Source organism: Trichechus manatus, unplaced genomic scaffold (assembly GCF_000243295.1).
Source record: "Trichechus manatus latirostris isolate Lorelei unplaced genomic scaffold, TriManLat1.0 scaffold00041, whole genome shotgun sequence".
NCBI lineage: Eukaryota > Metazoa > Chordata > Mammalia > Sirenia > Trichechidae > Trichechus > Trichechus manatus.
In genome coordinates, this window is record NW_004443977.1 from 1,511,292 (window position 1) to 1,528,891 (window position 17,600).

At 35.9% G+C, this 17,600-nt stretch overlaps 1 protein-coding gene across 1 annotated transcript in view; it reads left to right on the forward strand.

Moving 5' to 3' along the window:
* The window catches only part of CPS1 (carbamoyl-phosphate synthase 1), a 135,537-nt gene that overhangs the window by 69,325 nt on the left and 48,612 nt on the right, over positions 1–17,600 (forward strand). The window contains exons 20-21 of the mRNA XM_004376281.2: positions 2,753–2,929; positions 8,454–8,572. Of these exons, the coding sequence (XP_004376338.1) occupies positions 2,753–2,929; positions 8,454–8,572 (296 nt within the window). The remainder of the gene's footprint in view (positions 1–2,752; positions 2,930–8,453; positions 8,573–17,600) is intronic.

Genomic DNA, 17,600 nt, shown 5'->3' on the forward strand with positions numbered 1-17,600 from the left:
AGTTGGCTGATTGTGCCCTTTAGGTCTTCTGTATCTTTGCTGAGTTCCTCCTTAGTTGTTCTGTCCTTTACTGAGAGTGGTGTGTTGAAGTCTCCTACTATTTTTGTGGAACTGTCAATTTCTCTTTTCAGTGTTGTTAGATGCACTGCGTTAGCTGGTAGGGGACCTCTGCATGAATCTCTCCTTGCTCTCCCTTCTCTGTCAGTTTTCTCACTCCGTTGGTGCTTGGCTGAGTTCTTTATCTCCTCATTTCATGTTTTAGGGTTTCAGGATTGCTGTTTTCTCTGTTTGGCTTAGTTTTTTGGATCTTTGCTGTGGAGGGACGGCGTGATGCTTCTGCCTAGAGTGCCATTTTGCCCAAATACTCAGATGTAGAGTTTTCGAGTACCAGTATGCATGAATCTATCTGTCTATATCTATCTATCATCTATCTATCCATCTATCATCTATCTTATCTTATCTTATCTCTGTCTCATCTCTATCTCTGATGGCCAATATATGAGCTCTTAGTCTATGTCTAGGTATCTAAAGTGGTTAGAGCACAGAACAAGAGACTGTTTATGGATTCAGTTTTCATTTTGGCCTTCATTTGCCCTATGACACAGACTACAGACTAAACTCAGACCAGCCATTACAGAAATCGATGCCACTAATCACAGAAAATACACAGGGAAAAAGAAAAAAGACATTTTACTGGTCAATCTTAGTCCCACATAAAAGGCAGAATTATTATTATTATTATTATTAATTATTATTATTATATTGATTTCCTAAAGTTTCCAAGGTATTAATGGAAGATTTTAAAGTAATGACAGATAAGGAACAACTTGATCTTTTAAATTAAAATGTCTTACTAGTTGCAAAACACCAAGTATTATTTTTTCCTCCTTCATAGTTGTTTTAAACCATAATTTTTTCTATTATTCCTTTTTATGCATAATAGAATGGAAACTCAAATGCTATAGAAAGTTGTGTTGGTAGGGTTTCAACCGGGTAAACACCTGTTATTTGGTTTGCATTTCATAGGAAATGTCCCTTTTTATAATGTTCACAGTAAAATTTATAGGCCAAAGAAAATGAGAGATTTTTATAATGTTTTCATTTGGGGATTATTATCTGAGGGGTTTTTGTCATCAGTGAATATTTAATACCTTACATTTAGTTCAAATCTAGTTAGCAAACATTTCCCGAGTTCTTACTATGTGCAAGACACTGGGGATGATAAAACAAAGAGCTAGTTGTAATATAATGTGAATTAAACTGTGGTAAAAGTTAAAATACCACATTTTACATGTTGATGCTATGAGAATGTAGTAAGTAGAGTAGGTCTAGGGAAGGCCATGATAGTTACTCCACTGAAAAATGATAAAATTTTCACTTAAGGAATGTGAAATTAAATAATATAAAAGTACCAAAAACAAAAATTTTGAGCACTTAAAGTTATGCATTTTTTGTTATCATATATCATTATCATATTATCTTTTATTAAATCGATCATTATATACTGTGTGCTTAAAATTAATAAAGATTTATGGTGAGCTACTTGTAGAACTAGTTACTTTGGGACCAAAGTTCAAAGATAATTTGGAGACAGAATAAGGACCACATGCAAATATCATTATATATCCCATTAATATTTTCTTAATTGTATAGCACCATAACCTATATTATTTCTGGCAGTCTCTCCCAGCCTAGGCTAGAAAATCTGTAAACATATTGTCTGACTTTTCAAGATGCCACTATGACTGTCAAATTACATATCTGAATTTGACTAACATTTTATCTCTGCTTTTGTGACTCTTTCCTTATTTCTGATGAAATTTGGAACAACATGAAAAGGTTATCTGTTTGGGTTTAGTGATCTTTGAATATGTAACATGTCACACAGTTGACATGAAGATTTCCTAAACTGACACTAATGGAAACTCAAGTCTATTTGAGGAATCCTGGAAGTTTATCAAAAGCAACATTATGACTGTTATTATTTTGAATTGGAGACCAAAAATGTATAGCAATCTATTATTTTGTGGAAAGATTCAAAGACAATGTTTATCCAGTGAAAATAACTGGGTAGACTGCAAGGCCAGTCCTAGTTCTGACTTGTGCCTTGTCTAAACTAAATCACCATGTGATTTTTTCTAATTGATTAGTGTACAATCAGCTGTAAAGATTGTGGGAAGACACATTGAATTTGTCACGGACAGTTTAGTCTCCATCTATATTCAAAATCTGAATCTGTCAGTACTTGTTATGATTCTCAAGGTTCTATTAATATTAATGCTTAGCTATAAAGAAATCCAACCTGACTTGAATACCAACTGATGCTCATTTAGAAATAGTTCTGATTTTGTGTTAATATATCTCTTCTTTCTCTTCATTTGCTTTCTTTTCTAAAGGACATCTACATAAAAGCATAAAAGCAAGATCTTTCTGTAGAAGGGTTTATATGTGCCGGCTACACATTCCTTATTTTAATACTATGGTGCATAGCAGATACAGGTGATTTCCTCATAAATCTCAGTAAATACATCTGAATTCCATAAGTGTTTAAAAAACGGATCCAACATTAATGACTCTGATTATGCCAAAACCATGGAGAGGAGAAAGGGAAAAAAAAGAATTCTTGAGTAGAATTCTTCTGTTTTTTGTTCTGAAGTTTTTCTGAAAAAAAAAATTCACTCCCATTCTGCTACAGATTAAAAATATATGTAAGCTCTTTCTTTAAATATGAGATCTTAAATGTATGTTACAGGTCATGGCTATTGGTCGTACTTTTGAGGAGAGTTTCCAGAAGGCTTTACGAATGTGCCACCCGTCTGTGGATGGTTTCAGTCCCCGTCTGCCCATGAACAAAGAATGGCCGTCCAACCTAGATCTCAGAAGAGAGCTGGCTGAACCATCCAGCACCCGAATCTATGCCATTGCCAAGGTAATATTCGACAAGAGACCCAGGGCTACTACTTTTTCCAGAATAGTCAGCCTGGACTTTTAAGTAAAACTGAATTTCAAAACTGTCTTCAATTCAGAAAATTTTGGAAGTTTTTAAATACCCTTCAATAGTGATAAACTAAAGACTTCTAAGGATTTCATCAAATAATTCTGTATTTAATGAAAAATTATCCTTTTTTTATTTGACTTTTGGCCTAGCCTTAAGGACACATGGCAGTTTTAAAAGATAATCACATACATAAAATGTCCCTTCCCTTTTTGTAAAGTAGTATCAATACTGCCAAGTAGAATTTGATTACCTTGACCTGTCATTTCCTATCACCTTCATTACTTGCTCCTTGAAAATGTGTGAAATCGTGTTTTAGAAGGGAAGATGTATAAAATAGTATTAGTACTTAAGACTCCAGAACAATCTTTATTTGCTTGTTTCTCTGTGCTAAACAACAACAGGCTATAAAGAACCTCTGTGATTATAGGCCTTTTCATGTAATTATTCTATTGGTCTTACTTTTAGAATAAAAAAGCCCAAATTTCTCACTTCCACCCACTAGTTCCTTTTTATGCAAATTAATGCCATATTAATCTCCTTTCATGTTTACTGTGCTTAGAGTTTTGAAGCTTCAGCTCATCTGATTGTATAAAAGGTGACTTGGGCATCTGGGATCTGTCTGGCCAGAAATCCCTGAATGGCTTTTTGACATTTAAGAATGTACAGGAGTTAATCCTCCAACAGTATCAAGCCCTGCTGGGGCTACAAAGTCCCGCTGGCCATTTTATGTGTTTGCATGTACATACGGGATGAGTTGATGAAAATATAAATTTTGTCTTTAAAGGCAGAGGCCGTCTTTGTAATTTACCTTCGTAGCAACAGAAAAAGGCCATTAGTGATTTTGAACGCATTGAAACTTTTCTGCCCATATTATCGAGAGTCCTGGAGAGAGGGGAAGGAGGGAAGGGATTGCATATAATTTATACTCTCCTCAAAATAACAGTTTCTAAATGCAGAATATTTAAGTCCCATTGAAATTACGGGAGATACTGGTATGTTTTGATGGACAATTCTAAATGCTGAGTTTCAAGGTAATAGAGAATTAACATTTTTAGTGGGAAGGGAGGGAGAGAGTAGTGATGAGCGACTATTCTAGGAAGTCATGTCACCACCTTCTTTACTTAGTGTTTCTATTTTCAGTCTTTTATATAAAAAGCAATCCACATCATATATACATGTTGTTGGTGTTACATGCCGTTGAGTCCGTTCCGACTCATAGTGACCCTATAGAGCGAAACACTGCCTGGTCCTGCGCCATCCTCTCTATTGTTGTTATGCTTGAGCCCATTGTTACAGCCACTGTGTCAATTCGTCTTGTTGAGGGTCTTTCTGTTTTTTGCTGACCCTCTACTTTACCAAGTATGATATCCTTCTCCAGGGACTGGTCCCTCCTGATAACATGTCCAAAACATGTGAGACAAAGTCTCGCCATCCTTGCCTCTAAGGGGCATTGCAGCTATACTTCTTCCAAGACAGATTTGTTTGTTCTTTTGGCAGTCCATGGTATAGTCAATATTCTTCCCAACACTACAATTCAAATGCATCAATTCTGCTTATTCATTGCCCAGCTTTCCCATGCATATGAGGTGATTGAAAACACCATGGCTTGGATCAGGCGCTCCTTAGTCTTTAAAGTGAAATCTTTGCTTTTTAACATTTTAAAGAGGTCTTTTGCAGCAGATTTGTCCAATACAATACATTCTTTGATTTCTTGACCACTGCTTCCATGGATGTTGATTGTGGATCCAAGTAAAATGAAATCCTTGACAACTTCAGTCTTTTCTCCATTTATTGTGATGTTGCTTATTGGTCCAGTAGTGAGGATTTTCATTTTCTTTATGTTGAGGTGTAATCCATACTGAAGGCTATAGTCCTTGATCTTCATCAGTAAGTGCTTCAAGTCCTCTTCTTTCAGGAAGGAAGGTTGTGTCATCTGCATGACACAGGTTGTCAATGAGTCTTCCTCCAATCTTGATATCACATTCTTTTTCATACAGTCCAGCTTCTTGGATTATTTGCTTAGCATACAGATTAAATAAGTGTGGTGAAAGGACACAACCCTGATGCATACCTTTCTTAACTTTAAACCACTCCGTATCCCCTTGTTCTGTTCAAATGACTGCCTCTTGGTCTATGTACAGGTTCCCCATGAACACAATCAAGTGTTCTGGAATTCCCATTCTTCACAATGTTATCCATAATTTGTTCTGATCCACACAGTAGAATGCCTTTGTATAGTCAGTAAAACACAGGTAAACATCTTTCTGGTATTCTCTGCTTTCAGCCAAGATCCATCTGACATTAGCAATAATATCCCTTGTTCCACATCCTCTTCTGAATCCAGCTTGAAATTCTGGCAGTTCCCTGTTGATGTACTGCTGTAACTGCTTTTGAATGATTTTCAGCAAAATTTTACTTGCATGTGATATTAATGATATTGTTTGATAATTTCTGTGTTCTGCTGGATCACCTTTCTTTGAATGGGTACAAATATGCATCTCTTCCAGTCAGTTTGTGAGGCAGCTGTCTTCCAAATTTCTTGGCATAGATAAGTGAACACCTCCAGCACTGCATCCATTTGTGGAAACATCTCAGTTGGTATTCCGTCAATTCCTGGAGCCTTGTTTTTTTGCCAATCCCTTCAGTGCAGCTTGAATTTCTTCTTTCAGTGCCATCAGTTCTTGATCACATGCTACCTCCTGAAATGATTGAACATCAACCATTCTTTTTGGTACAGTGACTCTGTATATTCCTTCCATCTTCTTTTGATGCTTCCTGCACCATTTAATATTTTCCTCACAAAGTCCTTCGATATTGCAACTTGAGGCTTGAATTTTTTCTTCAGTTCTTTCAGCTTGAGAAATGTCGAGCCTGTTCTTCGCTTTTGGTTTTCTAACTCCAGGTCTTTGCACATTTCATTGTAATACTTTATTTTGTCTTCTGGAGCTGCCCTTTTAAATCTTGTGTTCAGCTCTTTTACTTCATCATTTCTTCCTTTCACTTTAGCTTCTCTACATTCAAGAGCAAGTTTCAGAGCCTCTTCTGACATCCATTTTCATCTTTTCTGTCTTTTTAGTGGCCTCTTGTTTTCTTCATTTATGATGTTCTTGATGTCATTCCACAGATGGTCAGGTCTTCGGTTATTAGTATTCAGTTTGTGAAATCTATTCTTGAGATGGTCTCTAAATTCAGATGGAATATACTCAAGGTCATACTTTGGCTCTCATGGACTTATTTTAACTTTCTTCAACTTCAGCTTAAACTTGGCATATGAGAAATTGATGGTCTGTTCCACAGTTGGCCCCTTGTTCTGACTGATAGTATTGAGCTTTTCCATTGTCTCTTTCCACGCATGTAATCAATTTGATTCCTATGTATTCCATCTGGCAAGGTCCTTGTATATAAATACATGTGTTGTTGTTGTTAGGTGCCGTCAAGTTGGTTCTGACTCATAGTGACCCTATAGGACAGAGCAGAATTGCCGCATAAGGTTTCCAAGGATCAGCTGGTGGATTTGAACTGCTGACCTTTTGGTTAGCAGCTGAGCTTTTAACCACTGCACCACCAGGACTACATACATATGTATGTATGTATATATATATGTATGTATATATATATATATATATATTTATGTATGTATGTATATACGTATATATATATACACACACACACATACACATATATATTTCTCTACCCATCTGTCAAATATATTTATATCCCCTCCCCAGGCAAAAGGCAGTAAACAGATTTTTTTTTCTTATGTCTAGCAATCATGCTTTTGCCATTTTGAGGAGGATGAAAAAGGGAAACATTTTTAATTTCCCAGCTATGCTGTAAAACTCAAGCAAATCTCTCATTCTTTTCTAATATACTTGTAAAGGATGAGAATTCAGGGAAAATGTGTGGAGGTTCTTTCTCACACAGAGTACCCTATGTAGAAACAGGAAGTGCCGAGTCTGAGGTATAAATTACTGTCGGCCAGGGTGCTGGGAGAAGGAACTGATTTCTGTTTGTTAGAGGTCATCATTACTGTTCATTTCCACAGCAACCAGAAACTTGGTGATTTTGACAAACAGTGTAAAACTGTGGAAGGCTGAAGGGGAAAAAGAATGAAGGGACTGTAAATCTTCACTTGCTTTCATGATTCTTAGAAAAGGGCAACTTGCTCTGAAGTCTGATTTTTGCAGCAATCTTATTTCAGAATGACTGGCTCATCACCTCTTTTGATTTGGGGAGAATGCAGGGCATTATATTTTTGATGTGGGGTGAATTAAATTAATCTCACACTTGTTTGGGGTCATTATGAACTTCATGACAATATTGTGAGATGGCAAAGCTGCAGCAATGATGAGGTCCTAAGACTGGCAGGATCTTGCTTTTTATTAGAAACTGTGGATGTGATTATAGTTGCCCTGCATTACATTGGAAGGACTACAGGATTCTAGTCATTCCCCCCCACCTTAATTGCAGGGTGATTAGTGTGTGTGATTGTGTGAAAACGTCATTTGATCTGTCAAGAGTTACTAACTCAACATTCTATCCACCACACAGTATTGATAGCCAACGTATAATTCTACCTTTAATCACTTGGAAAATAGAACAGAATATTAAGTCCTTGGAAATCTGACTATAATTACAGGGAGAATTAAATAAAAGAAACATTAGTAGATTTATGAAATGAACATGGCTTTGAGTATTCTTGTTAGATGTCATCTTACTCTTGTCAACAAAATTATTAGCTATGGTATATCTCAACACTCATTTTCTTGGTGTCTCTAATATTAGATAAGTGAAATAAAATTGTGAGTGGATATTTGTGTGAATGTGGAATGGAGTGATAAAATATGCTGTTTTCTGAAGGATAATTATATTATCCAAAATATGAGCCAAATGATCATTACATTGATTCTAATTTTCTTACCAATTTTGCTTAAGCATAATTTTAAGAGATTCTCTTTAATTTCTCAAAGATGTACTGAATTTAGGATATAAATGGTTAACTCAGTCACGTACAGACCAGGGAGACAGACCCTGTTAGGGAAATTTTTCTGAGCACACCTCTGTCTGATGAACTCAATACAACTTTGTATGCCATTTGAGGGTGTGTTTGGATGCATCTTTAGGTTTATTGGAAGGAACCTCAATGATATCAGTTTTTTATTTCATGTTTCATATCTCAGTCTATAACCTTAAACCAAAACCAAAGCCGTTGCCATTGAGTCAATTCCAGCTCATAGTTGTTGACCCTATAGGACAGAGTAAACTGCCCAATAGGGTCTCCAAGGAGTGGCTGGTGGAGTCGAACTGCCGACTTTTTGGTTAGTAGCTGAGCTCTTAACTGTTGCTCCACCAGAGCTCTAAATAACATGGAGAGGAAAGACTGCTATATGTTTTCAGCCAAATAAGACATTTATAAAATGTTTGTAAAAGAAAGTATGTCTTCTCCTTTCGGCAGGCCATAGAAAACAACATTTCCCTTGATGAGATTGAGAAGCTCACATCCATTGATAAGTGGTTTTTGTACAAGATGCGTGACATTTTAAGCATGGAAAAGACACTTAAAGGGCTCAACAGGTAAGGCAATATTGCCTGATTAACTCCAGATGTCTTCTGTGCAACTTTCCCTCTTACCCTTAAGCATTTGATCAAAGTTCTGCTTCAATGAGATAAATAGTGCGAAGGTTGGAAAAGAGTAGTCATGGTCACAAGACAAATGGTAGTTTTTAGATGTTTATTTTATGAAAGGAATTTATTAATATTTCTAATCCTTTTCTGCCATTATCCTTACCATCAAACATAATGATGATTTTATTAGAACTGTCTTTTGAATTTACAAAAATAAGTGTACATTTATTAATATATGTATTATTTGATTATCAAACATTACCTGGATTTTAATTTTATGTACCAATAATTAAATGAATAAGATTCTTGTTTCCACAAATTTTCTCAGAAGTTCTGAAACCTCTTTTTCTTTTATACTATCAGCTTACGCATTTCCATATATTGATGAGCGAAGGCATTCCTCTTGCATTCTACTGATATTTTTTAACATTGGCACTTCCAGTTCTGCATGCAAATAAGCCACATTCAGGTTTCTGCTAATAGACTCTTTACCTCTCAGTCATTTACATTTTTATCTCCTTCATGGCCAATTATTTTTAAAATTTCATTTCATGTTCAGAATATTCCGATAATGTCAGTGCTTTAACATCTACCTTTCTATTTTTCATGGGAAGACCATTTGTTGGGGCACCTCAGGCTTGTGAAGTTACAGATAGCTTTAAAAGAGGTATCTTTGATAACAGGAGCATTTATTAGTAATTTGAGGAAGACAGTATAGTCCTCTTTAGCTTCTCCCTCTCAAAGAGGCTCTGAAATACACTATCATTGGAAGATGTCTCTCTTAAAAGTTTACGGACGTGTTTAAAGAGGGAAATGATTTTGTTTGTATAAACTGTTCTCAAATGGTTTGAGAAGATGTAGAAAAATCACTTCAAATGTTGTTGAGGACAGCAGAAGGACTTCAAAGCCTGGACTTGTCAATTGTTTGAGAACTCTAGTGTATAATCGAGGTGCTATATTTGCCTAATCAAGATGTACACAAACCGGGCGATAAAAACACCTGACTTTCTTTTTAACCAAAATTAGATTCTTTTTAATCTGTTTGATAATTTCCCAAGACAGATGCTTAGTTTTAAAAATTGAGGATTCCTTTCTGCCCAGGAAGAAACTAACCATAGTTATCTATAACTCATCCTTCTCAGTGATCACATAAAATGAACAGTAGATAGTGGTGAGTTAGGAATTGAGCCTATACATTTATCTTAGAATTTTGCTGACTTAAGATTTTCTTTCTTGGTTTATGATGCCAGCAGAACTTCTATGTTGAATTATAGTCTGTTCCACTGTTTTTTTTCAGTTTCAGGCAAGTGATTTCGAATGCCAAGGAAACCACACTAATTAAACCACATGAGGGTGCTAGCAACTTGCAGTATGTCCAGTGTAGTAGCAGTGAAAGAGACCTGGGGTGAGAAATACCAGATAGCACTGGGATTTAAATTTCCACCGGATATACATTCTGCTTTTTGGGTGAATTTGATGATTTAATTGAGTAGTTTTTGCTACAAAAGAAAACAGGTTTTGAGGTGCTAATTAAGCAGAGATATATTGATATTTTTTATATCAATAGTGAAAAAAGTCCCTGGAGGATTAGAACAACTCACTGTTATAGATCACGTATAATATCTTTCTGACTTCCACATTCTATTGAATTTATTTACTGATTATTTGATATTTTCAGTCACCATTTTCTGGGAAAACGTATTTGTAAATAGAGATATTTTCCATTGTTCATAATGATCTACATTACAAAACTATATAAAGCTTTTAATATCTTTAGAGTCTAAAAAATATAGTTCCAACTATATATCTTCCTTATAGTTTTTTTTTTTTTTTTTGATCCAGGGCCGTTAAAGTACCTATTATAGAGTGGAAGCTAAAGTAAGCTCAGAATGAAACTCTTAATGGATGATCCAAGACATTAGTAAACCTGAACCCTGAACTCATTTTATTTTCTGAGTGATGCTTAACTGTTTTATTCATTTCTTTTTGAATGTCATAGATGCACGTGCAGCAATTCAATAATGATTGTTATTTAGAGATGTTATATACATACAATAACAATAGATGGTACTAAAGCTACCCATATTAGTCATTCTGTAGCACATGGGGGTCTGAAGTGGAAAGAATATCCTAGCTGAAGGGGTGTCAGTGTGTAGGAGTGTGGAAAAATCAAATCCCCGCTTCTCTGCCACTTCTGTTCTGACACCAGCTGCACATGCAGCACTTCTTCCTCTGACCCTAAGCACCCAGCTCTAGGTCAGACCTCATATGTTAAAGGACACAGTCCTCTAGACTGCCATGTCTTCCCAAGACCTCAGATGCCAGCCCAAGCCTGGGAGTCCCCACCACATCCTTACTTCTGACTTGTAGGCTACGAATTTGGTGTTTTCCCATTACCCCTTCAGGATGCCAGCCATAAGCTCAGGAGTCCCCAGGGCTTCCCTCACTTTGGTCCTGTTGGATACAAATTTAGGGGTTTCCTCTACCCTTTTAGGATTCCAGTCATAAGCTCAGGGGTCCCTAGGGCACTTCCACTTCTGACCTGTTGTCTCCCACTACTCCTTCTTCGGACTTAATAATTCACTAGAATGACTCACAGAACTCATGGAAAGCGCTGTACTGTATTTAAGATTACAGTTTTATTATAGCAAAAAGGATACAAATGAGATGCATAGGGTAAGATCTGGGATGGTTCCCAATGTGAGGCTTCCAGGTTCCAAAAAGGGATGCGCTACCTTCCTACGTACATCATGTCTTTCACCAACCAGAAATCTCATGGAGCTTCCAAATCCAGAGCCTTTATTGGGGCCTTATTATGTAGACATGATTAATGATACATTGAATCATGCCTGATTCCCCTTCCCGATGGACCTCCCCCCAGGTGGTTTTTCTGGCCAACCCCCTACCTGAATTACCTCATTAGCATAAACCCTTGAGTATTAATCACTGGGGAAATTCCAAGGTTTTAGAGGTTATCTCTCAGGAACCAGTAACAAAGACCAAATTCTTTGGGTAAAGTTAATTGTAAACCCCACAGTAGGACTTGAATTTCCTTGCAGTGTTTTGGTTCTCTCATTATCAGCCTAAACTATGAAGTCGGCTTTTTCTAAGCCTCTAAATATCCAGGGAGGAGCCCTGGTGACACCACGGTTAAAGCGCTTGACTGTTAACCAGATGGTCTGCGATTTGAACCCACCAGCCGCTCTGCAGGAGAAAGATGTGGCAGTCTGCTTCTGTAAAGATTTCAGCCTTGGAAACCCTATGGGACAGTTCTACTCTGTCCTATAGGGTTGCTATGAATTGAGATCGACTTAGTGGCAATGGATTAAATATCCAGGGAGGCTTCGTCATCAAGGTATCTAGATCAACTGCTCAAGAGTAATAGTACCTCCCTACTAACTGCTGACATTTATATAGCTGAATAATGTGTTGCAGGTTTGGAGAAAGTTAAGAAAATAAGTTTTTCTTTTTCATTTGTATTTATTTGTGGTTCACTTTGTTTCAAGATTTCAACTACTGCAGTGTTGGAAAGGCTGGCTTTTGAGGTAGGCTGAAGAAGTAGCTATTTGTTGTGATTTGAGATGATCCCCAAATTTTCCTACCTTAGCATATTTCTGGCTCAAGATGCCCCTTTTTCCTGGGGAAAAAAGCAGTGGTTACCTCACTTGGAAGAAGAGGAGAAACTTAAAGAGAGAGTAAGATATGGAACGTTAGGAATAGGTTAAGTTTCACCTGATTTCTTCCTTGGACACTGGAAGAAACATAGGCGATAGAGCTAAGTAGATTGCCATGCCCGTCTTACCCGCCATGGAATCATGGGCACACTCTCTCCCTCACTTTTCTAGCCTCATATTCTTCCTGATAATGTCTACTTCATAGCTTTGTTATGATATGAAACTTAAACGATACAAGTATAAAGGACACCTGGCACCTGGTGGGTGCCCAAGAAAGTCTGCTCTCTTTTCCCCTGAAAGTAAAAATATCATCTGTTTTAATAAAGGCTATTTCATAATTCTAGATATATACATATGGAGACTCATTTTCAGAGTCACAGTTTGCATTTTCTTATGTATTTTGCAATGCATCATTTCTTAATTTTCTCTATGATGCATTGTCACTTATTTTAATAGAAGACCTATTTTTTTAAAGGAAGCAATGATAGCTAGTGATGCAAATTCTATTCTTATCAAAAGATCAATAGTACACCATTATGATAATGAATAAATTTCCCACTCCTACAGTTGTTAATCATGTTAAAATTCTTCTAAAATCCAATAAATACACTCACTAGCAAAAAATGTGAATATCATTCAAATTGATGGGAAGTTTGTGACTTGTATTTACATATACATAGTCATCGGAAATAAAGTCCAAAATTTGACTCTCAAATGGAATATACCCACGTATTTAGTATATATGTGAATGTCTACAGAGTGGGATGGGGGCGCGGAGATTGTAACAAGGCATTATGAAATAACTGATGAGTGTTCCATGCCTGTGAGAAAGTGGAAATTATAATAAGAAACAATTTCCTTCAAGGGTGGAGATAACCATGTATCATGCTCAGGATGATTGATGAAATCCCAGGCTTCTGCAGGGTGATGAGGCAAGGTAGACAGGTCTCAGAATAGTAATCAACAGAGCATCCTAGCTCTGAGTGCTTGCTCCCATCAGAGCTTAGTTTGCAGTCTCCGGTACATGAGTATAGTAACAGCAACCCTCACGATACTTCCAGAACAATATCCAATTTTACCAGCTGAAGTGATAACCATTATTCAGACAGCTTTGGCAAAAAATCTCTCTTTCCCACTTGAGTCCACCAGTTTTCTCCTTTTTCTCTTAAATTGTTTATTGCTACTCAAGGGCATGCTAGGGAGTTAGCCTTTATGGCAGCTCCCCAAATTTATAAGCTAGTGTAGGGGCATTAATTGATCTAGAGTGATAGCATATTTCTTTAGGTTTTGAAAAGTTTCTCTTTACTCAATGTGATAGAGTTGGATCCTGTAGGATTCCGATGCCTATTTTACATGTGCATTGGAGATTAGGTGTTTGAGAGTCACCAAAGATCTATTAACTTCAGATCACACTGATCAAGGAGTTTGAGAAAAGTTAAGTCAGTTAGAACTTTTAGTGGAACTGAAAAATTTGTATAAACTTTATCTGTTGACCTTCACTACTGAGCTTCTCAGATTTTAGTATGTGGATTTTTCCCACACTCACTCATCCTACCAATACTGACTTTTTTACATGTTATACTCCTCCCATGTAGCATTTTCCTGAATGCTTACTAATAGAAAGTCATACTTTTTTTTTTTTATTTATTGAAAATTACAAAATTCTCACCCCTAGTCCTTTCTTCCATTGGTACATGGAACAAATTCAGTCTTGGTCATTCAAAGAAATCTGATCTGGAGGCTGGAAGTATAAGAACTGTAAATCAAATAGATAAGCATGTCAAATGTCTTCATCAATTAGATCTTCCTAATACAGCTGATTCCTCTAAAGTAACAAAAGAGTGGATTTAGAAGTCTATCTTTTAATACAGAGATTTGAATTTTGATTGAATTCAATAGTACTGAGTCCCTCAGATGTCTGTGTTTAAAGGTGTGGAAATGTGACTAAGATAACATCTGGAAGAAATAAAATTACATATAATAGATATTTTCATTATAGTTGTTGTTTTTGCTAGGTGTCCTTGAGTCAATTGCAGTAGCCAATGAGGGGGTGATAGGCCTATTCCACTAGAACAAGCACAGATAGTAAAGATTTCAACTATATTAGGAATTAATAGGCAAGCACTGGTACAAGAATCCACAGTTGAACTCCTTTTGTTATAAGTAAAGAAGGAAGTAGCTATAATAAGGCTTGTTTGTGATCAGGAACTATTTCAGAACATTATACCACAACCATTTTTATTTATAATATCAATTTTAATTAGAAATTTTAGATTGAAAGACAACCATGATACATCGGTGTTGGGAGGGAACTACAAGCAAGAAGAAATGTGAGAGTACTAATTACTATCTTTGAGCATCTGCTTATCCTCTTTTCAAATATTTTATTTACTTATTTTGGTTTTTGGTTCTTTAGCTGTTTCTGACTGACATATTCAGCTCCAGGACTTTATTAAACTTGCCTAAATTGTAAAAATCTGTTCTTTTAATGGCTAAAACTAAGCTGAATTAAGTTTAGAATCCTCCCTTCAAGTGATAAGTCTAAAGAAGACAGTCAGCCTTCTCTTGTGTTATATATATCAGGCTAAAGTACTGCAAAGAAGGTTTTCCACCACTTATGATGATTGCCTGTTCTTTTGCATTTCATCCAATTTGGACAATTTTCCTTGAATAGTCCATTTTGCTTTTCAGTTTTTATGCACAATGCTGCTGTTTACATTAGCAACCTTGTAGAGTACTATTTAAAAAGAATTGGTTTCATCGATTTTAGATGTCCAAAAGTAGAAGATATGACCATTGTGATACAGTTTATAGCACATATAATATAGGAAGCTAAGGATTGGATCCATTTCTCTATTAATTATTGACATAAACGTAATTTACTGTGGATCTATGTACACATTATCCAGAAACTTTTTTTTCATCCAGTATTCTATGAGCTTAATAATATACTTTTTTGCCATCCTAATTCCGATAATATCAATATTCTCTTCCCCTTTCACTGCCACTTACTGCTACAGTGTAGTTTAAAAAAAAAAGCACTTCTCAAAGGCCCAGTTTCCATCTGAACATCACTATGTTCAGTGTGATAAACTATGCCCACTGGTGAGTGCTGAAAATCGTAGGTGTCCCTGTTGCATACAAAAACAATCTAGGGCAAGCCTGGTGAGTTCCACTTGGGCATTCAAGTGCTAAATTGAGCTCAGTAAAGTTGGCCATTTCCCTGCAGCCACAAACTTCTGGCAGACGTAATAATGCAGGTGTCACCTTAGCTGGAACACTCCCTTTGAATGTCCTCTCCTACACATGTTAGTTTCTATTGACTTCTTATTTAACTTGCCCATGATGCGTGAAAAAACTAGAGAAAATGTTTTGTGCTTATATTTAACTAAAGTTTTCTAGAGAAAACTGTCACCTCAAAGTTGTTAAAAGTTAAATATAAGAAAGACAAAGGTCAGCACTTTATCTTTTAATGATAATTTATATTTTCTGCTAGGAAAAAATAGCAACTTTAGCCTTAAAATATTAAATAGAGAAGTAATTTAGGGAAAGACATGTATGATTTCAACATATAACATATGTTATAATATTTATGATACTTTACAGTGGTGTATATTTGTGATACCATTAATTATTTTGATGCAGAATGAGAATGGAGATGGATGGACACTTTAGAGGAACCCATTGATTTGATTTGCAGGAAATGGTTTTAGGTTCTCAGTCATTACTATTAACTCACACTGAGTTTCTGAGTCCTGGTTTCACCCTAGTTGAAAAAAGAAAGTTTTTTTTTTTTTTTAACTAAGCAGCCATGCAGCTAAATGAATATATATTATATGTCAAGTGGAAAATAATCTTACAAGTTACTACATATTGCCATTCAATGATTTTAGTCTTCATACCCCAAACCGTTCATCTAATAAATATTTTCATAAATACTAAACATTGAGGCTTACATGAAAAGTTTCTTTTTTTCCTCTGTAAAAGGGGAGTATTACTGTGAGAATTTCTATGCCTCTGTGAATTAATGTAGAAAATACATTTGATTTTTAATTTACCTTTAGGTTCCATGTGATAAGATAGAGATTTTTAGTAGATGTTATAGATTTGACATGATACCATCAACTTTTTTTAAACTAATGAGATGGCATTTTCATCATTTTGAAAATAATTATGCATCTTGGAAAGTGTGAGGTAGCATTTATGACTTTGGCATGGACAAGATGAATATTTTACTTAAAGGGTTTTCAGAAGTGATTTTCAGACCCCTCATAAAGTAAACATTAGTATTTTCTGTATATTAATTCTAATGTGTTTGATAATTCTAAAAATCTGAAATAGATTTAAAATAACATGCACACAGAATTTCTATGTATGCCTCTATTAATAGTCAAGAATTAATAGATTATCCCTGTGTCAATATCTCTGTTCTCAGCATGATGAGTTATGTATTTACTTGATGGCATTTCTCTTTAATAGGGCTGTTATTAGACCAGATGGTATTTGTTCATCTATTCAGTCATTAAATATTTATTGCATACCTACTATGCTCAAGGCATTATGCTAGCTCCAATGCCATTTGTTGATGAATAATTATTAGTCATTAAACTGCCTTCAGTGAGTTTGTAATCTATTGTTGGAGATGAAATATGTACAAATAGCCATACAAAAGAAAGGATGCTTAAGGGCTTTATGAGAGGCAGATACGCAAGGCCATGAAAGTTCAAAAGATGTTAAAAACAAAAGCTCTAAGACCTTTGCACAAGTTATCTAATATAAGTCTCAGTATAATAGTTTCTAGGAAGTAGGTAGCCCTGACGAATACTTTAAAGAAGAAACTATGGCTCATCATGTTTAAGTAAATGTTCCAGGGTTTCACAGCTAGTACATGTTGGAGCCAGGATTTGAGTTCAAGACTTTCTGAGTCCAAGGACAGCATTCTTTTCCCTCAATATATTCCAATGTCATTGGAGCTAAGGAAAGGGAGAATTTAAAACAGAATAAAACAGGAAGACACTTTCAGCAGTTTTTAATGGCTAAAGGAGAGCAGAGAGGAAGAGAACTGAGCAAATCCACCAAGTTTAATGATATGGTAGCAGGAGTGGAAGCTAGACTGTAAGGACCCAACGCACAGTGAGGAAGAGGAAGTAAGTAAATATGTGAATTCCCAGGAAGTGACAAATTGTGTTTGCTCTTAGTTTGTCATATTTATACTTTGTTTTATAAAGTAAGAATCTTACTATGAAGGAATTAAGACAATCTAAGAACATAAATTGGAGCCCTGATGGTGCAGTGGTTAAGAG